This window comes from Cervus elaphus, chromosome 5, assembly GCF_910594005.1.
Source record: "Cervus elaphus chromosome 5, mCerEla1.1, whole genome shotgun sequence".
In the NCBI taxonomy this organism is placed as follows: Eukaryota; Metazoa; Chordata; class Mammalia; order Artiodactyla; family Cervidae; genus Cervus; species Cervus elaphus.
The window spans coordinates 111,123,265-111,144,351 of record NC_057819.1 but is presented as its reverse complement, the minus strand read 5'-3'; the positions used below and the strand labels follow the sequence as shown (position 1 = coordinate 111,144,351).

At 42.0% G+C, this 21,087-nt stretch overlaps 1 protein-coding gene across 2 annotated transcripts; it reads right to left on the bottom strand.

The window, feature by feature from the left end:
* Positions 1–2,345: 2,345 nt before the first annotated feature.
* On the bottom strand, positions 2,346–19,893 carry MRPL45 (mitochondrial ribosomal protein L45). 2 transcript variants are annotated; one of them, XM_043904352.1, is made up of 8 exons: positions 19,607–19,893; positions 18,511–18,688; positions 17,994–18,111; positions 14,363–14,461; positions 5,994–6,042; positions 4,946–5,095; positions 4,425–4,598; positions 2,346–4,014 (listed from the first exon to the last, which is right to left on the bottom strand). In XM_043904352.1, the coding sequence occupies exons 1-8, from the start codon at positions 19,670–19,672 to the stop codon at positions 3,928–3,930; spliced, it is 921 nt and encodes a 306-aa protein (XP_043760287.1). In that variant the 5' UTR covers positions 19,673–19,893; the 3' UTR covers positions 2,346–3,927. The 2 variants fall into 2 exon arrangements, with proteins under 2 accessions (XP_043760287.1, XP_043760288.1); XM_043904353.1 differs by having other exon boundaries at positions 18,511–18,740; positions 19,607–19,724.
* Positions 19,894–21,087: the final 1,194 nt, after the last annotated feature.

Below are 21,087 nucleotides of genomic sequence, written 5' to 3'. Positions count from 1 at the left end.
GTTCTAGGTGTTTCCAAAAAACTGAATCAAACAAACTTGGCCACTTTCCCTTTCCAAGAAGGCCAGAAGTCAACTCATTCCAAGACAAACTGTACAAGAAGGGTGCAGCTCAGACTCCAAAAGGAAATACCATCCTCTTTTTACTTCCTCTCTTTTCTTCCTGCTCCAGAGCACAAGGGCCAGACCTTCGGCTTCTAATTAATGCTCCCATCCAGCTAGAGTACTCAACACAAGCCATCTATGACATCACTTGTAAAGCTAATGTTAATGACAAAAGGGAGTCAGCTGTACCCAGCCCACACTTTCTCAAAGGTAAACCCATTCTTCTCTGAAATCTCCCAAGGATATTTTTTAAGAAAGTAAACCACTCAAGGCATTGGCAACATAGGGGCTGGAGATTATAAAAGGTCACCACAGGAAGTTTAGAAGCTACTTAATTCAAATTCAAAAGCAAATCAGGAGGAAAACTTAAATGGCTCAAAAGAGGTCCCTGTAATGCCTTAAAGATCTTGTCATTTTGACTTCGATCTCCAGTTTCTGCTTTATTGATCCTCTTACCTGCCCTGCTCACTGAAGTAGAGCCAATCAAGAGAATTTACGTCCATATTAACAGCTGGCATCCAAAGGAATGTAAGAAACAGAGAGCATAAAGGGAAAGGCAACAGCTCCAGGTCCTGCCCACACAGGCCGAGGGCGAGTTCTCCCTTCCAGACACTGTCTCACAGTTGAAGAAGCATGCCTCTTGCTAGCCTTCTCAGATGGCCTTCTCTTCTTCCTGCCCCATCTTTTGACAGTCTGCAGAGTTCACCCCACTGCCTCATTCTCCTAGCCTTTCAGTACTGTCATTAAAGGGACTCCTCTCTGTTGTCAAACGCAACAGGAGCCTGGGGAATTTCTGGTTCCAAGGCAAGAACCACGTCAGCTCACTTGCTCAGTAATAAGAGGCCCACATCAGTCTCTTTCCCAAGAAGCTCAAGAAAGAAAGGAGGTCCTGTTTACAGCCAGCATTGTAACTGCCCTCAGAAAGAGTAGTGGTTGGGGCAGGTTAGAGCCCAACGGCCAGGGAAAGGGCATCCTTAAGTACAAAGCCTCCTTTCTTAGGGAGCTCTTTCTTGTTCTATTCCTTCAAGCCAATTCAGGCTACTTTTACTTAAGCGGTCCTAGATAACAGAGTGCTGGAAATAGGTGATACTACCAAAGGGAAATGAGAAAGGAGAAAAACACTGGTCACAGACATCCCAGGTCTGGCAGAGGTGAGGGGGTGGAAACAGGCAGACTAAACACGGCAGAGCTGGGCAGGGACCCACCTTCTAACTGGACAGATACTGATGCCATTCACAAGGAGGAAAAAAAGACAAAAGGAAACCAAATACCCAATGGGAAAAAAAAGTTCGCATGTAAATATTCTGGGCAGCTACAGGGCTTCACAGAAAGTAGCAAAAGTGCTCCATTTCCAAAAAGGAAGAGAAAGCATGGAATAACCCACTTTTAAGAGACCAGACATCCTTGTTCCCTGTCTAAGCACTCCCTCTTACCTAGATGCCCTCCCCCAGGCTTCCAGAGCAGTAACTAAAGTGTGGTCTTGCTCCAGGCTGCATTCTCAGCCTCACAGCTTGTGTGTGTGTGTATACTCAGTTACATCCGACTCTTCGTGACCCCATGAACTGCAGCCCACCAGGTCCTCTGTCCATGGTATTTTCCAAGCAAGAATACTGGAGTGGGTTCCCATTTCCTACTCGAAAATCTTCCCAACCCAGGGATCGAACCCGCATCTCTGTGTCTCCTGCACTGGCAAGGAGAATTCTTTTCCCCTAAGCCACCTGAGAAGCCCTCCTAGCTTCTGAACCAATGCAAATGCTGCACCTCTGAGAATCCCACTGAGAATGGACTAGCTGGGAACAGAAAAGTTGTCCCTGTAATCACAGCTGTGAAATAAGCCATGGAGAAAAAATAAAGAATGCTTTCTTGACCATTGTAGTTGCTTCTAGCTTGTTATGGTAAATTTATTTTTTCAACATTTCTAAACAGTCATAGTAGACAGGTAAGGAAAAGACAGTGCCTGCTCTAAAGTCCAAAGTAGCCACACTGCAGCCTTAGCGACTATGGGGCGGTCTGGCTAATTCTCAGCCAGTGCCCAGCTACATGGCTGGCATTGCAGATGGTCTCTGCCCAGCCCTTCGAGCCAATCCTGTACATCTGGGCCATCCGCTCAGCTGGATTTGACCCCAAAGGGAAATGAAAACTGCACTTATCCTCTGGCTCCCTGGTGGCAGCTATTGCTTAGCTGCTATTTAGGATTATCTACAGACCCCTGAGACAGATCTAGGGAAGTGGGGTGAAATAGCTTATTTGAAAGTTTTATATGTTTTTTTTTTTTTTTCATAGAAATCAAAATGCTGTTTGGTCATTAAGTGTGCTTTCTCTGCTCCCTGTCCCACCCAGGACCGCCTCCCCCTTACTCCACACCCACCCAGCTGTGGATCCTACTGAAAGCACTTCCCTTCTCATTTTGCCTTAATCTGGGGCTCAGGCAAATAGGATATGACCAAACCTCACTTGGGCAGCAATGCTGGAGACTGATGTACATTTTTAAGCCAAAAGGGTTGAGACTAAGTAGCATGATGAGAGTGGCTGCTTTGGATTAACCCGCTAGTGCTGCCTCTCCCCTAAGCATACACATCTCGTTTCTGTGGTCTGCACTTGGCAGCTGTTGTTAAAACCTTAGTTCTCCCCAGTGAGGCCTGGTCTGTTTGCTGCTTTGCTGAGATGGTAGCTTTACAGAGAGGAGTCAGGTTATTCTCAACCTGATTCGTTTCTTTGGACTCTACTCTCAAGATAAGGTCAGAAAAGATTAATCCTTAGCCAAGTGGTAAACTCCTTAAAAGAAAATTCTAGACTTAAAACACAGAAATAAGAGAATTAAGGTTCTAATTTTTAAGGGGAGACCTCATGGGCTGATCAGTGTAATAGTGCTACAAGCCAAGCTTGCTGCTGGGACAGTGACTTCCCTGTCACACCTCAGATGACCCAGGACACGAGCATGTGAAGTCCTACATCCTCCTCCAGCTGGAGCTAAGGCACAAGTAGGGGCTGGGCTGTTTCACGCGCCACAGGTTCATATCCTGGAATCTTTGCCTCCAAATTTGGGCTGGAAAAATAGTCACCATCTCCAAAAAGTGCTAGAAACCAGGGAACCAAGTCTTACTGATGAATTTCCCAAATGTATCCACACTTCCATGGCCCCTGCCTCCACCAACGCCTCCTGGGATTACACCAGGATACAGTCGATAATTAAGAACAAAATCCAAAAGCTGAGGGCTAAATGATTTCTTTGGATTTACATTCATTTGTGAAATACAGATACTGATTTAGTGAATCAGTGTATGAGAAGAGACCCCCTTAAATGACATCACTTTTATAAACACTAATTATTTTTCTCAAGTCTGGGTTTCCTGTAAGTCACAACAGTCACAGTTAACTTCCACTTCTACCATCTGAAGGCTTGTCCACTTCCAGCATGAACCAGGAGAAATGTAGAGAACCCACCACAATTTGTCTAATACTTGATAGTGTTTTATTTCCAACTCTGATCCCTGCCCTGTAATTAGAAAGTCCTGCCAGTTTGCTCCTGACAGTTCTTGCTATGGGAAAGCTGGTATCATGTTCTCTGAAACATACCGCCTTTCATCTAGAGTTAGAAACAAGGTATAAGATAGAAAAAAAGAAGCGAAGCCACTGCTGTGCATAGACCCAACCCACCAGGGCCCAACCAGCAGCAGCTGTTATTGAGGATAAGACTGCTTAAAAGACCCACGCAGGGCAAGAGGGAACAAAGGCAGTTCTTCCCACAGTGAGAAGAAGACAGGTGACGTCACAGCTTCCAGCTGCCTCATCATCCATGCTTCACCCCAGGAGTCATTCTTGCTGTCACGCTAGCTGAGGCTTATGGGCCTCTCTTTGCAGCTCTTCATACTCTTCCCCAGGTTTCAGCTGGGGGCCAGGGATCATCACCGTCTGAAACAGCAGGAAGCTGAGTTATCTACTGTCCAAGTCCATGGTTTACCCAAGAGATCCATGCCTGCCTCCAGGCCCATCCCCAAAGGATTCCTCTTCCTGGGGCTGCATCACCCTCCCTCTCCACTAGGAGGCACCCAACAGGAGTGGCTGAGGATGCCATGTCTTAAACCAGGTGGCCCTAGGGGTAAAGAACTCATCTGCCAATACAGGAGACGTAAGATGTGGGGGGTTCAATTCCTGGGTGGGGAAAATCCCCTGGAGGAGGACATGGCAACCCACTCCAGTATTCTTCCCAGGATAATCCCATGGACAGAGGATCCTGGTGGGCTACAGTACATGGGGTTGCAAAGAGCTGGACATAAGACTCAAGCAACTTAGCACACCTTAAACCATGCAAGCTGCTTTACCTTAAGGATGGGCTGCTTAGGGGGTGCCCACGGGGGAATGATCTTGCCATGCATCCTCCAGCTGCCATAGGGATTTGCCAGGTGCTTTTCAAAGACAACATACTCCAGGACATCCCTGGGCACATCTTCCTGTCCATACATCAACCGGCCAAACCGGTCATAGATGGCCAGAGTCTGCAAAGATGAAAGCACATCAAGTTGGTTAGTCCTCAGAGTTGTTTAATTCTGAATCCAGACTAACCAATCAACCACTGACACTTTACTCTTAGAGGGTTCTGACTGAGGGGGGAGAGCGGTCAGGGTGGAGGGAGTGGAAGGATCCCAGAAAGCGGAGGAAATAATATCCCCACACCTGTGTTCACAGCTAACACACAGCAGTGGGAAGGGTACAGTGACAAGGCAAGAAAGACCATGGTGAGCCTTTCCTTAGAACTCACAGTCCTGGGTAGCTATACCTGAGAGTGAAGTGCTCAACCTGAGAGTGAAGAAAAGCTGGGAGGAAAGCAGACTGGTGCCTCTACCTGCCGGGTGTGCATGCGGACGGTGACCTGGCCATACGCGTTGCTCTGGGTCACCAGACTCGAACAGCGAACCTGCACCACCTGGGGTGGCTCTAAAGATTCTACGAAGCTCCAGCGGACAGTCTTATATTTGATGTCCCAGACCATGTCCTGAGGGCAGAGAAGAGTTCAACTGGATTCCTGCCTGCACACCCCCGCCCCCTTAGGGAAGTGGGTGCTTATTTCCATGCTTCCTCTTCTTGCAATGCCACAGTCAACATGCAACGTTTCCCATCAAATGTGCTCTGGTGCTTCTTTTCTGCCTCACTTTTCTAAATTTTTCTTAAGCTACTGCTCAAGCTCACCTTACAACAACTTGCTTTTCCTTTCTAAATCATGACTCAAGAGCCAATTACCACCTGGAGGACTCTTCTCCAAATCAATGAAGAACTCATTCCAAACTGCCAGCTTACCTAATATGTTATCCCTCCCACACACTTTCATAATCTGCTCATTATTGCATGCATTTCTGTTGGCCACATGTTTGTTTTTTTTCTTCTTACCTTTCGGCAGTTTTTATAGGAATTTGATAGACTTTTATAAAGGTTAATAACCTGCTTAGACTAGGATACTTGTGCCTGGGGAGATGAGGCAGAACTGAGAGCAACTGAAATTCTTATTCTTTAACTTCTAACTAAACCACAAAGTCCTCATTGGCAGGAGTCTCCCAGAGTACCTAGCACCCTTGTTAGCACACAGTGTAAGCCTCAGGCACACTGGTTAAGTCCTTTATTGTAGCACAGGCATGTGCAGGGCTGGCCTAAGGTGACTATCCCCTCACCTCAGGGTCTGTAGTCTCAGTACTTGCTCAGGGACCTCCTCTTTCTGCAGCTGCAAGGCCCTTACCAGACTCCATAGCAAGTCATTACCATGCAGCCAAACATAATGAACTTCAGCCTTTTGCCTTAAAGTTCCTGTACTCTCAAAACTGATCCTTAAGAAAACTGAGGTGCTATCTAGAATCTGTCTACTCAGGCATCCCACAATTCTAAGGAAGATGAGAACCTACCGGAAAACAGTTTTCGGTTACCAAGGTATGAAGTCGGTCATGGTCTGAGCTAAAAAGGAAAGAAATTTGTATCACTGACTACTGCTTTTATGATACTCTATATGAAAGTTGAAAATGGCCCTGAAAATGGAAAACCATTCCCTTCATTTTTACAAATATTTTCTGCACCCCTACTATAAACCAGGTAATATACTAAGTCCTAGAGACACAAAGATGAAGAATAACATGATTTCTCAGAAAACCATGAGCTCTAAAAGCAGTGCAAAGTTATGTTTGAATCTCAGGAGCAGAAAGAAATTTCTCTGAAATTACTATACATCCTTGAGATGGGTAAAAGACCTTCACTGGGACATGGGGACTGATTTCTGTTCTAAGCTGGAACAAGATTCAACACAAACAACAATCAAAAGCTCAACTTATCTCCTCTTATCATGGATACATTATCACTACCAACTGCTTAGCCTTATTTCTTATACTTTCATCCTTGAACCTAGCCAAGAGATAACCAGTATGGTTGAGTCGCTTCACTGTTAATCTGAAACTACAACACTGTTAAACAGCTATAGAAAGAAAGTGAAGTCACTCAGTCATGTCTGACTCTTTGTGACCCGATGGACTGTAGCCTACCAGGCTTCTCCGTCCATGGGATTTTCCAGGCAAGAGTACTGGAGTGGGTCTTCCTGACCCAGGGATCGAACCCGGGTCTCCTGCATTGCAAGCAGACGCTTTTACTGTCTGAGCCACCAGGGTAGTCAACGGCTTCCATTAAATGGCTGTACCCCAACACAAAATAAAAAGCTTAAGGTTTGGAAAAAGTAAAAGATAACCACTTGTCATTTCCGGTCCTTTCCACACAAACTATCCCTCCATCCCATCTTTGGAGCTGCCAAAGTGACCAAGTTATGCTGATTCTATTCGGTAAGAAAATGAGACAACAAACCCAAGCTCCTGTACATGTAAGATTTTAGGAGGGTTCCTCACTGAAGTAGGCTTCAAGTAAACCTAAGACCACAGATTAGTTTCTTTCAGATACACATTCATGACTTTCTCCTGCAATTTATTTTTTTTGTTGCCTTTTTTTGTTTTTTATCTTCTGCAATTTAACACTTCCTGAGTGGTTTAAGTCTTGCTCTTTGAAAAACTGTGTCTCTAATGCCAGGGTGGGTGATAGGTTACTTCTAATTGTTTCACTTCCACTTCTGTTCCAAATAAAAAGAGTCATTTCCCCTCACTGTAGCTCTAGACTAGACTAGACCAAGTTGTGGTGATAGGTGCCACAACCACCACGCCTGGCACCTCTCAATGAATTCCTCATCACTATCTTGGCCTAGAAATCTTCAGTAGAAATAAACTCCCCCTTTTATGAGCTGACTCAGTATTTTGTAAGAGAACTTATCCTATAAGTAAGTTTGCAATAAAACTTACCCTCCCACTGTAAACATCCAGAAAGGTTGGAGAGAATATAATAAACACAGACACACACACATTTTTAAATCTCTAGCCTAGTACACAAGAAAGGAAGCTAAGTCCATAGGTGCCAGAGAGGAAGAAGGAATTAAAAGCAGAATGGAAAGAACATAACCTGATACCACAACCAGGTAAGAGATGATTTAGGGATCCAGAAATAGGATCTGATGACTAGAGCTTGACTTCTCCTAAAACCCAGGACGTTGGAAGGACAGGGAGTTGGAATTGAAATCCCTGTATAAAGCTATGACCCTCAAAAAAGTCTGGCACCTGCAGGAAAAGGAAACTAGAAAAATAGTCCACCAACCTAGAGACAAAGCTCCCCTCTGTCTAGAGCTCTGAGCAGGGCGAAAAATCTGAAAAACAAACAACAAAAAAAACCCCACGAAAACTGAAAAATTAAAGCACTAAATACACATTATACTCAAATGTGGACACAAAATTTACAGTTATTTCTATGATGCAAGAATTCCTAAACTAAGAAATTAACATAAAAACTTATACCTTGCCAACACTATCCCTAAAGGATCTGGCAGAAATACACAGAGAAAACCTCTCTAGGAGCATGTTCATAACTTAGGTTGTCTGGAATTCCCTCAGAAGAAACACACTCCATCATCAACACTACAAAACAGACCTGGAATCAATCTAGTAAAATCAACAGACACAGACATCAGACAAAACGACAGACCAGGAAGCATTAGGGGTGGGTCCTTTCATTGAAATAATTGATAAATAAGAAAAACAAAATCTCAGAACTCTGGATACTTATAATAACCAGGGGAGTGCCTGATGAAGGGAGAAGCCAATGAGCTTGGATTTAAGAACATGTACAAACCACATACCCTCCTCTTTCCCTCAGGCCTGCCATGACTGTGGGACAGTGGTCTGTGTTCTGGAGTGGATGGCGGGTACTTGGGCAGGCAGCAAGGACCTTCCCCTCCAAAATTTGAGTTTGCACATTCTGGTCAATCTGGTGGACAGCAGAGAGACCCACACAAACCATGCCATGGTTTCAGTCCTGCTGGCTGCAGCAGCTTTTCCCATCAACAGATACAAAGGGATAAAGGGGAAAGAACACCTATTTTGTTTTTATTCAGTCAGACAATTTAGGAAATCTTTGTCAGGTCACTGGCTGACTGCAGAGATAATGGAACGGAAACTTCAATGACTACTACCCACAACAAAGAATACACACTTAGCAGTATTAGTTTGGAAAAGTCACAAATGGATGGCAGCGACACTAATCAACAAAGTCAGCAATTCCTGAGGAGCAGAGCAATCTGATTTTCAGAGTTACCACATAATAATACTCAGAATGTCCAATTCTCAACAAAAAATTACAAAGTATACCAAGAAACATGAAAGTATGGCCCACTTACAGGAAAAAATTTTTGACAGAAGCCATCCCTGAGGAAGCCCAGACATTAGAATTACTAGCCAAAGACATTAAATCAATTGTCCTACATGTTCATTGAGATAAAGGCAACCAGGGAAAAAGAACTAAAGGAAATTGGAAAACAATCTACAAAATAAGTACATCAGTAAAGAGATAAAAATTATGAAAATGAACCAAACAAATTCTAGAACTGCAAAATACAGTGAAAGAAATTAAAAATTCACTACAGGGGTTAGGGACTTCCCTGGCAGTGCAGTGGTTAGGATTTCGCCTTCCAGTGCAGGGGGTGCAGGTTCAATTTCTGGTCGGGGAGCTAAGATCCCACATATCTCCTGGGCAAAAAGCCAACACATTTAAAAAAAAAAAAAAAAAAAAAGCAGGGACTTCCCTGGTAGTCCAGTGGTTAAGAATTCCCCTTCCATTGCAAGAGGCGCGAGTTCAATCCCTGGTCAGGGAGCTAAGATTCCACATACCTTGCGGCCAAAAAAACAAAAGCAATATTGTAGTAAATTCAATAAAGACTTTTAAAAATGGTCTAGATAAAAAAAAAAAAAAAAAAAAACTTAAAAAAAAGCAATATTGTAACAAATTCAATAAAGACTTAAAAAAATTCACTACAGGGGTTGAACAGCAGATCTGAGCAGGCAGAAACAATGGATCAGTTACCTGGAGGATAAAACTACTGAAAGTGTCCAGTCTAAGGAGCAAGTGAAAGTTGCTCAGTTGTGTCCGACTCTTTGCGACCCCATGGACTATACAGTCCATGGAATTCTCTAGGCCAGAATACTGGAGTGGGTAGTCTTTCCCTTCTCCAGGGGATCTTCCCAACCCAGGAACTGAACCCAGGTCTCCCGCACTGCAGGTGGATTCTTTACCAGCTGAGCCACATAACTTGAGGATAAAACTATTGAAAGTATCCAATCTAAGGAGCAAAAAGTAGAAAAAACGAAGAAAAATGAGTAGAGCCTGAGGTACCTATAGGACAGTGTCAAATGCATCAACACCCATATCATAGGAGTCCAAGAAGGAGAAGAGAGGAGGCAAAAAAAAAACATTTGAAGAAATAATGGCTGAAGGAACTTCCCTAAGGGTCCAGGGGTTAAGAGTCTGTGCTTCCACTTCAGGGGGCACAGGTTCAATCCCTGGTCAGTGAAGTTCCCGCATAATGCATAGTGTAGCCAAAAAAAGAAAGAATAGAAAGAATGGCTGAAAACATTCCAAATCTGGTAAAAGAAGTGAATGTTCATATCCAAGAAACTCCACAAACTCCAAGCAGAGAGAACTCAAAGAAATCCACACTGAGACAGGGTACAAGTGCCAAAACCAAAAGACAAAGAGACAATCTTAAAAGCAACAAAAGAGAAGTTATTTGTCACATACAAGGGACCTTAAAAAGGTTACAGTTAAAAAAAAAAAAAAAGGTTACAGTTGATTTCTTATGAGAAACTATGGAGGCCAAAAGGTAGTGGGATGGTATATTTAAAGGCCTAAAAGAAAATCTGTCAACTAAGAATTCTATAGACAGTAAGGATGAAGGAAAGGGCTTCCTTGGTGGCTCAGTGGTTAAGATTCTGCACTTCCACTTCAGGGGACATGGGTTAAATCCCTGGTCTGGGAATTTCCACATGCCATGAGGTATCGCAAAAGAAAAAAAAAAAGAATGAAAGAGAATTGTAGGTATTTTCAGATAAACAAAAATTGAGAGGGTTTATTACCAGGAGATCTGTCCTATTAGATATACTAAAGGAGTTTTCAGACCTAAATGAAAGGACACTAGACAGTAACTTAAAGCAATAAGAAGAAATAATTAGCACTGGTACAGGTTACTATATAGGTAAACATAAAAGCCAGTATTCTTGTACTTCTGATCTGTAATTCCTCATTTTTTTCCTATTTGATTTAAAAGGCACAGGCATAAAACTTCAGTTACAAATCTATGTTATGGGCACATAATGTATAAACATATAATCAGTGGCAGTAACAATGCAAAGGGGAAGGGACAGAGATACACAGGAGCAGACTGCTTGTACACTATTGAAACTCTGATATTATCCAAACTAAACTGTTAAGATACTAATTCTAATCCCCAAAGTAACCGTTAAGAAAATAATTTTTTTAAAATCTATAGAATAGGAAAGAAGGGAATCAGAAAGGTATACCACTGGGACTTCCCTGGGGGTCCAGTGGTTAAGAACCTGCCTGCCAATTCAGGGAACACTGGTTCAATCCTTGGTTCCAGAAGATCCCACACACCTGGGACCAATGAACCTTGTGTGCCACGATGACTGAGCCCATGCTCTACAGCCTTCAAGCCCCAGCTATTGAAGCCGGTGTGCCTAGAGCCCTTGCTCTGCAACAGAAGACGCCACTGCAATGAGAGGCTCATGTACCACAATAAAGAATAGCCCTGGCTTGGTGCAACTAGAGAAAGTCTGAGCACAGCAACAGAAGATCCAGCACAGCCAAAAATAAACAAATAAATACATAAGTAATATTATTATTTTTTTTTCATAAGTAATATTATTAAAAAAATGAAGTTGGATGCTTACTTTACAGCATACACAAAATTAACTCAAAAGGGATCAAAGACCAAAATGTGAGAACCAAATCTAAAACTCTTAGAAGAAAACATAGGGGAAAAATTCCATGACACTGGATTTGGCAATGATTTGTAGATTTGGCACTAAAAACTCAGACAACAACAAAAAAAACATGTAACTTGGACTTAATCAAAATTAAAACATTCTTATATCAAAGTACACTACCAAGAAAGTCAAAACCCATGAAATGGGAGAAAATATTTACAAAGCATATATCTGATATGGGATTACTATCCAGAACACATAAAGAGCTCCTGCAACCCAATAACAAAATAGCAACCCAACTGTGGCCACTGCTGAGTTTTCCAAATTGCTGACTTGAACAGCATCATCTTTAAAGATTTTAAATAGCTCAGCTGGAATTCCATCACCTCCACTAGCTTTGTTTGAAGTAATGCTTCCTAAGACCCACTTGACTTCACATTCCAGGATATCTGGCTCTAGCTGAGTGACCACACTATCATGGTTATCTCGATCACTAACTTTTTTTAATATAGTTCTTCTGTCTGTTCTTGCCACCTCTTCTTAATCTCTACTGCTTGTTAGGTCCGTATGATTTCTATTCTTTATTGTGCCCATACTTGCATGAAATGTTCCCTTGATATCTCCAATTTTCTTGAAGAGATCGCTAGTCTTTCCCATTCTGGTGTTTTCCTCTATTTCTTTGCATTGTTCGTTTAAAAAGAACTTCTTATCTCTCCTTGCTATTCTCTTTAACTCTGTATTCAATTGGGTATATCTTTCCCTTTCTCGCTTGCCTTTCACCCCTCTTCTTTCCTCAGCTATTTGTAAAGCCTCCTCAGACAACCACTTTGCCTTCTTGAATTTCTTTTTCTTGGGGATGGTCTTCATCACTGCTCCCTGTACAATGTTTCAAATCTCCGTCCATAGTTCTTCAGGCACTGTGTCTACCAGATCTAATCCTCTGAATCTATTTGTCACCTCCACTGTATAATTCATAAGGGATCGATTTAGGTCATGCTTGAGTGACCTAGTGGTTTTCCCTACTTTCTTCAATTTAAGCCTGAATTTTGCAATATGGAGCTCATTATCTGAGCCACAGTCAGCTCCAGATCTTGTTTTTGCTGCCTGCATTGAGCCTCTCCATCTTCAGCTACAAAGAATATAGTCAATCTGCTTTCAGTTTTGCAAAGCTAGTGGAGGTGATGGAATTCCAGCTGAGCTATTTCAAATCCTAAAAGATGATGCTGTTCAAGTGCTGCACTCAATATGTCAGCAATTTGGAAAACTCAGCAGTGGCCACGATGGGAAAAGATCAGTTTCCATTCCAATCCCAAAGAAGGGCAATGCCAAAGAATGTTCAAGCTATCTAACAATTGTGCTCATTTCACATGCTAGTAAGGTTATGCTCAAAGTCTTCAAGCTAGGCTTCAGCAATATGTGAACTGAGAACTTACAGATGTACAAGCTGGGTTTAGAAAAAGCAGAGGAAACAGAGATCAAATTGCCAGCATTTGCTGGATTATAGAGAGAGCAAGGGAATTCCAGAAAAACGTCTACTTCTCCTTCATTGACTAAGTTAAAGCCTTTGACTGTGTGGATCCCAACAAACTGGAAAATTCTTAGAGGTGAGAAGAGCAGACCACCTTACCTGTCTCCTGAGAAACCTGTATGCAGGTCAAGAAGAAACAGACTGGACATGAAATAACTGACTGGTTCAAAACTAGAAAAAGAATACAATAAGGCTGTATATTGTCACTTGCTTATTTATGTACTTCTATGCAGAGTACATCATGCGAAATGCTGGGCTGGATGAATCACAAGCAGGAATCAAGACTGCTGGGAGAAATATCAACAACCCCAGATATGCAAATGATGCCACTCTAATGGCTGAAAGTGAAGAGGAACTAAAGAGGATCTTGATGAGGATGAAAGAGGAGAGTCAAAAAGCTGATTTAAAACTCAACATCCAAAACACTAAGATCATGGCATCCAGTCCCATTGCTTCATGGCAAACAGAAGGGGAAAAAGTGGAAGCAGTGACAGATTTTACTTTCTTGGGCTCCAAAATCACTGTAGACAGTGACTGTAGCCATGAAATTAAAAAATGTTTGCTCTCTGGAAGAAAAGCTATGACAAATCTAGATAGCACATTATAAAGCAGAGACATCACTTTTCTGACAAAGGTACATAGAGTCAAAGCTATGGTTTCTCCAGTAGTCAGACATGGATGTGAGAGTTGGACCATAACGAAGGGTGAGTGCTGAAGAATTGATGCTTTCAAATTATGATGCTGGAAAAGACTCTTGAGAGTCCCCTAGACTGCAAGGACATTAAACCTATCAATTCTACAGAAAATCAACCTTGAGTAATCAGAGACTGGAAGGTCTGATCAATCAGACATTGGAAGGTCTGATGCTGAAGCTCCAATATGTTGGCCACCTGATGAGAAGAGCCAACTCATTGGAAAAGACCCTGATACTGGGGAAGACTGAAGGCAAAAGGAGAAGAGGACAACAGAGGATGAGATGGTTAGATAGCATTATTGACTCAATGGACATGAATCTGACCAAGTCCAAGAGACAATATAACACAGGGAAGCCTGGCGGGCTAGAGTCCATGGGGTTGCAGAGGGTTGGACATGATTTAGTGACTAAAAGACAAACACACAGAAAGGATCAGGATGAGCTAGGGATGAGGTAGGGTGAAAACAGCTGCCATTAAGCAGAGTCCTAACACTTGCCAGTGGAGCTAAGCCAGACCAAATGGTGAAAATTCCCAGACACAGTGAAAGAAGTCAAAGATAGCTCCAGGCTCCAATTATTTCCCACAGAGGAAGCTCTCTCACTCTAGAATTCTTACCTGAAGAAAAAAAAAAAAAAACAAACCTAGAATAACAGCTGCTGAGAACATAACGGGGATAAGACAGGTAGTTCACGTACTTGTTTAGACACAGGTGAGCTTCAATGAAGATATCCTGGGCTTTTTCAGGGAAGTCCTTTACTTTAAAACTAGGATCACTTTCTTTTATCCTCCGGATCCTGTAAAATTAAGCATGAGAATCATTTTAATAACTTAACAGCTTACTTTACCTCCATTAATGTCTGTCCATTTATTCAGTAATTGTTTTTTGAATGTGCCAAGTCCTATAAATACAGCCTTCTAACTTACACTTAAATCAATTATTCTAAAGAAAAACCAAAGCTTCTCATAGTGAATTTCTGAAATTTTGACATCAAAGAAGATATCCTACAAGCACTAAGGAAGAAAAAACAGGTTTCATACAGAGGCTCAAGAGTCAGAAAGACATTGGGCTTCTAACCAGCAACATCAGAAGTTAGAAGATTAGAAAGATAATGGAGGAGTATTTTTGATGGAGAAAAAAATGACTCCCAGTCTAGAATTCTGTATCTGGGCAAATTATTTATTTTTTTGGCCACACTGCACAGCATGATAGGTTCTTAGTTCCCCAACCAGGGACTGAACTTGTGCCCCCTGCAGGGGAAGCGTGAAGTCTTAACAACTGGACCACCAGGGAAGCCCTATGAGCAAATTATAAATGAAGTGGGAGACTAAAAAAAAGACTTTTTCTTAGCCTTGCAACATTTCATTTATTTACCTTCCACTCTTTCTCAGGAAGCTGTGAGGGAATGTGTACCACCAAAATAACTGAATGTACATGAAGGAGAAAGACATAAAATCCAGGAAACAGGGAATATATATAAGAGCAAGGCAAATGGATTAGCAGGATGATGATAAAAGTAGACCCCACAATGTACAGTGAGCCTGAAGAGTGACCAATCCAGACCGAAAAAGGTAAGAAGGCTCCAAAAGGGCTTTCTTCTTTATGATGAGATTGATAAAATAATGTTTTCTACACAGTGAGAGAAAATTAACACAACCAGGGATTCTACAAGGAAATGAGAAAAAAAAGACACTTAACGCCAGGAATTAAAAAAAAAAAACTATTATGCAGGAAAGGAAATGTAATAATAATGTACTGCATGGCTCAGCTGTCAACAGCGTTTTCATAGTTATAGTAATGTAAACAGGGAATTCTGATCTAATCAGTACTACCAGAAATGTATTAAGAGGATGAGGGACACCATAACCCAGAGGAATTTATCCCAGGAATGCAGGGTTGGCTTAACACTAAAAAATCAATTAATGTAATATACCATATCAATATAATAAAGGAGAAATATCACATTATCATGTCAATGATCAGAGAAAAAGCATTTGACAAAATCAACTCCTTTACACTCTTTTCACCTCAAAGCCTTGTTTTGTTTCCCTGGAATGCTATTCCTCACCACATTTCTCTACTCAGCTAACTCCAAGCAACCCTTTAGATCCCAGCTTTAAATGTCATTTTCTTAGAGAAGCCTACTCTGAACTCCCAGAAGGGAAAGTTATCTTTCCCCGTCCTGTGTTTCCATGGCACTCATACTTCACCGTATCTGTAATTATGTGTATACAATCAGTAACTGGTCTCCTCCCCTAGACAATAAGTGTTGTGTTCGTCAACATCATGAACTCTTCTACCAAAGAGTTCACAAGCCAGGAGAGAAATACATGAGAGGAAATCATCACAATACAGAGTTATCAGAGATAGTAAAAATAAACATACAGTTATAATTATAACAAAGGCATCTCCAAAAAAAGTCAGGGAAGGCTAGAAGCAGACACAGAAATTAAAGCAGACCTAGAGATTATCATACGTTACGAGGTAAGTCAGAAAGAGAAAAACAAACAACATACAATGTCACTTATATGTGGAGTCTAAAATACAACACAGGGATGTCCAGTGGTTAAGACCCTGAGTTTCCACTGCAGCAAGTGCATGTTTAATCCCTCTGGTCAGTATACTAAGATCCCATATGCTGAGTGGTGCAGCCAAAAAAAAAGGCAGAAAGAAACATATCTATGAAACACAAACATAATCAAAGCTGTGGTTCTTCCAGTAGTCATGTACGGATGTGAGAGGTGGACCATAAAGAATGTTGAGCACTGAAGAAATGATGCTTTTGATTGTGGACAAGACTCTTGAGAATCCCCTGGACAGCAAGGAAACCAAACCAGTCAATCCAAAAGGAAATCAACCCTGAAAATTCACTGGAAGGACTGATGCTGAAGTTGAAACTCTAATACTTTGGCCACCTGATGCGAAGAGCTGACTCACTGGAAAAGACCCTGCTGCTCAAAAAGATTGAGGGCAGGAAAAGGGGGAGATAGAGGATGAGACGGTTGGATGGCATCTCTGATCCAATGGACATGAGCAAACTCCAGGAGATAGTGAAAGACAGGGAAGCCTGGTGTGCTGCAGTTCATAGGGATACAAAGAATTGGACACAACTTAGCAGCTGAACAACAACAAAGAAACAAAGAGAACAGACTTGTGGTTGCCAAGGGGGAGGGGAGAGGAGAGGGAAGAACTGGGGGTATGATTATAAAAAAAAAGCAGGGATTTCCTGGTGATCCAGTTGTTAAGAATCTGCCTTGCAATGCAAGGGACACCAGTTCAATTCCTGATTGGGAAGATCCAACATGTTGAGGGCAACTAGGCCCCTGTGCCACAGCTACGGTGCTATGGAGCCCAGCAGCCGTAACTATTGAGCCCACATACAGCAACTACTGAAGCCCACATGTAGTGTGGGGTGTAGAGCCTAGTGTAGGGCCATGCTCCACAACAAGAGAAGCCACTGCAGCCAAAAATAAATAAGTATTTTAAAAAAACAAAAACCAGCAGACACAATGCTTGAGGAAAAAAGACATTTTTCAGACAGAGGAAAGGATGTGCAAAGAGAAGCAGCACAGCAATTGTCAAGGAACTAGCAACTAGTTTGGAAATGTTAACGCTTAGGATGAGAAAAATGAAATAGACAATGGTGGAGAGAAAGGTAAGAGCCAAGTTATTTTTTAAAAAGCCCTGAATACCACTGAAGAAATCTATATTTTATTCTTCAGATAATAAGGAGCCACAAGGAGTCTGAGGCAGGTGTGTTGATGTGATAAGATCTGTATTTAGAGGAATGTTGTAGCCACATGAAGAATTGCCACTAACTCAATACACTTGTGCATAGAAATCTATATATGACCTTAAAGAGCCTATAATTTAGATACAGTCAGAGCCAGAGTGACAGATGCTGAAAATCTCTTTAAGAAGACAGTTTTGGCTTCTGCTCTTTAACTAAAGCACAGTTAGCTCCCTAGAACAGGTCTATCTTCTAAAGCCTTTTGGTTTTTCTTACTCTCTTAAAATCTCAGGTATTTCTCTTATAAATATGCTCTCTCTTATTACTACTTTAAATTGTTAAATATGTGATCAAAAAAGTGTCCTACAAACTTCAATGTCAACTTCCTAAATGATGTGAGAAAAATGACAAATCAAGGCTGAGATGCTAAGATTCAGAATGCCCATACTATTATACATTAAGTCTATTACAGGGAAAGAATATACTGTCAAGTTATCAAAAGAGTTATACACAACTAATCCAAGACGGCCTCTCTGGATTAAGTAGCAACAAGAAATTTTTATTCTAATATTAACTCCCAGCTGTCTCAGATACCTACGACAATTGTGATGCCACATTCTTCTTCAATCGCTCAGTCCTCTGTGCTAGTCCTTCCTTAGAAAGAGATGACACTCGGGCATCACCCTCAGGAGGAACATAGGCATCAAAGATACCAGCTGTAAAGAGAGAAGGAGAAAGCTAAGAAAGCATTGCAAGATTGAGAAAAAGTCATCTTGAGGTCATAAAAAATTGGGAGGGCTCCTGGATACAAAATAGTTTATATCAACAGACTTTTCCATGCAGAGGAAATCATGCAGGATTAGAAAAAGTAGAGTAAGATAATCTTAGTCTTCAAAAGAGTCTTAGCTGCTTCTTGTACAAAACAGAGAAATTTTACCCTGGTCTTCTAGGAATATTGTGAAAACAAGATCAAAGATGACCTCATGAAATATAACGTATACAAATTATTGAATCTGAACTGATTTGGGGGTTAATTAAATGCTATCATTCACAGTCCAAATCATTCCACTTTTCAAGAAGACCTTTGACAGAAGGGGACTGGGTTAGGGCTTTACCTGTACAGGCCAGATGTATGGGACGTTCCAAACTTTCTTGAGGAATGACCAGTCCTGCTTTCCGGGCATAGTCTATGAACTCTTTTTCTGTTTTGTATTTGGGTTGATAAGTAGGGGGTGTGAAACGTTTTTTAGTTCTCGCTGGAACTACTGCTGTGGACTGAGTCATCAGGATTGGCTGGAGGATAGCAGAAAAAGGTTAGGTAACCTGGGAAAAAATCTTATACAAACTGTAAGCAAAAAAAAAAAAAAAAACAAACTGTAAGCAAAGATAGAAAGGGCAAATTCAAAGAATGACTTAGGAACAATTATAAAGCGACACATCATGGGGAAATGCTTCTATCTTAACAATTATAGCTGTCTCTTACTAAAAACCAGTAAGCAACTTTTACTAATACTAATACCACTCAACCTTTACTAAAGGCTTTCTTTCAGTACTTTTCATACTACAGGGCTATGCCAACTCAAGGATGCAGAGTTGATGAAAGCAAGGTTGATCAGACTGATGAAAGAACGCTCAGTCTGATGGGGAACTTAAACACCAACCCAGTACTCTCTCTTCTTCTGCTCTACCTAAACTCAGAAATCTCTACATTTACTCAGATTACATTGTGCTCATTCTATTGGGAGCCTCAACGTAAACTTTATTTTGTCGTTCTAGCTCCCAATTAACCAATAAGCTCTTTAAAGGCCAGATCCCTTTTCTCGCTGACCATGAGGTTTGTTCAAGCAGGAACGATTCTCCCTCCTTTACAGCTACTGATCAATTTAGGACAGTTATAAAAAATCAACGGCAAGCGAGACCACCTTCCAAACCTTTACTACTTTCCCACTTAACATCCGTACGCCAGTGAGACCCAGGGCAAACCGGAGAAACTTAATCCCCGAGAACTTGTCCGCCCTGATGGCCCTACCAGGGCTCTCCCCACTCAGCCACATAGCTATACAATAGCTGTGTCTCGCCTACCTCAACTGCTCCCTACCTAGGTATGATCTGTATCGCCCAAGTTCACCAAGGACAACCGTAAAGTGAGTATTTCCCTCTACTCTGTCCTCCTCCAGCCCCCAGACTTCCAGCCACCCCATCCCTACCCACCTGCCGAGACCACCGTCCTACAGCCCTGGATAAGCAAGACAAACTCCGCGGCATGGGGGCTGCCATTTTGCTCACGCAAAGGCAGCTGGGAGGGAAACAGTGGAGAGCCGGCGGCTGGAAAGAAGGCGCATAGGGCGGAGCTAGCTCGGGCGTGGAATTTTCCAGGGCACGCGCCCTCCGCCAAGTGTGAGAGGCGCGAACGCGCACGTACGCGTTCGGGAGGGAGCGAGGGTGGAGTGGAGCTGCGCATGCGCAGTAAGATGGCGTTGGGGGTAGGGTGGAAGCACGGTTGTCACGCGCCAGGCGGAGAGCGTGGAGCCGCAACCGCGCCTGCGCACCAGGTTTTCTGGCGGCCAGAAACTACTGCATTCCAGAAGGTTTGGGACAGAGCTGCACCTTTTTTCCATTCCGTAAAGAACGAAAAGATGTTTCCCTTTTGAGACAAGTGTTTTCTTCGGTGCCTACTTGGATCTTAGGAAGGACAAAAATGTCTAGCTTCTAGGTCTATATCCCATATGGTGGGTAACCTTAGCCGGAGCTCTGATTTTCCCAGTCTATACTGTGAGAAGAATATTCTATCGAATTAAGGAAATTAATGACAACTGTGTTTATTGAAGAAAAAGACCCGTGGACTGACAAAAGCATTTGTTTGCCATTTGGGGACAGAGGCACAGGTTTTATTAACACAAAAAATGGCTTATACTTAGAAATCATTCACCAGATGCCAGGCAATTTTCCAAGTATTTTATATATTTTAACTCAATCCTCATCACAAACAAGAGTAATATTGTTGTATATAATAAAAAGATACGCCGCCTCGAAATTAAGTATGTAACTTATTTAAGGTCACACAGCTGATAATTGGCAGAACTGGGATTCAAATTCAAGCAGTCTAACTCCAGAATCCATGCACTGACTACTGCCCTGTATTTCTTAACATTAAGTGGTTAAAGGATTCATGTCGTTGGGATCATCCTGGAAAATCCAGTACTGTAACCATAGGTGAAAGATAAGCACTTTTCATACTTACCCTTAGGTTTTTATCTCATTCTGCCAATTAATGTTTATTGAACACTTACCTATGGTATTTTGCAATGAGTTGGGATCTATGAGCTGTACAGGCTAGAATAGAATTGCTACAAAGGTCCAAGTAAATTGTTAACAACTGTCAAAGGAAAGGGAGATTACTTTTGGATTTGGGGATCTGATGTCTTAAATCATGACTTTTTTACTATACTGTGTACACACACAAACACACACACACACATTTTTTGGCTCCACCGCAGCTTGTGGGATTTTAGTTCCCCAACAAGGAATTGAGCTCGTGCTGTCTGCAGTGGAAACACAGTCTTAACCACTGGATTACCAGGAAAGTACCTATATAGTCTTCAAGGCTAAGAATTTTCTCACAAGTCTTATCCATAGCCTTGAACTTATAGCATGACACATTAATAGTGACATGAAATTAGGTGTTATATGTA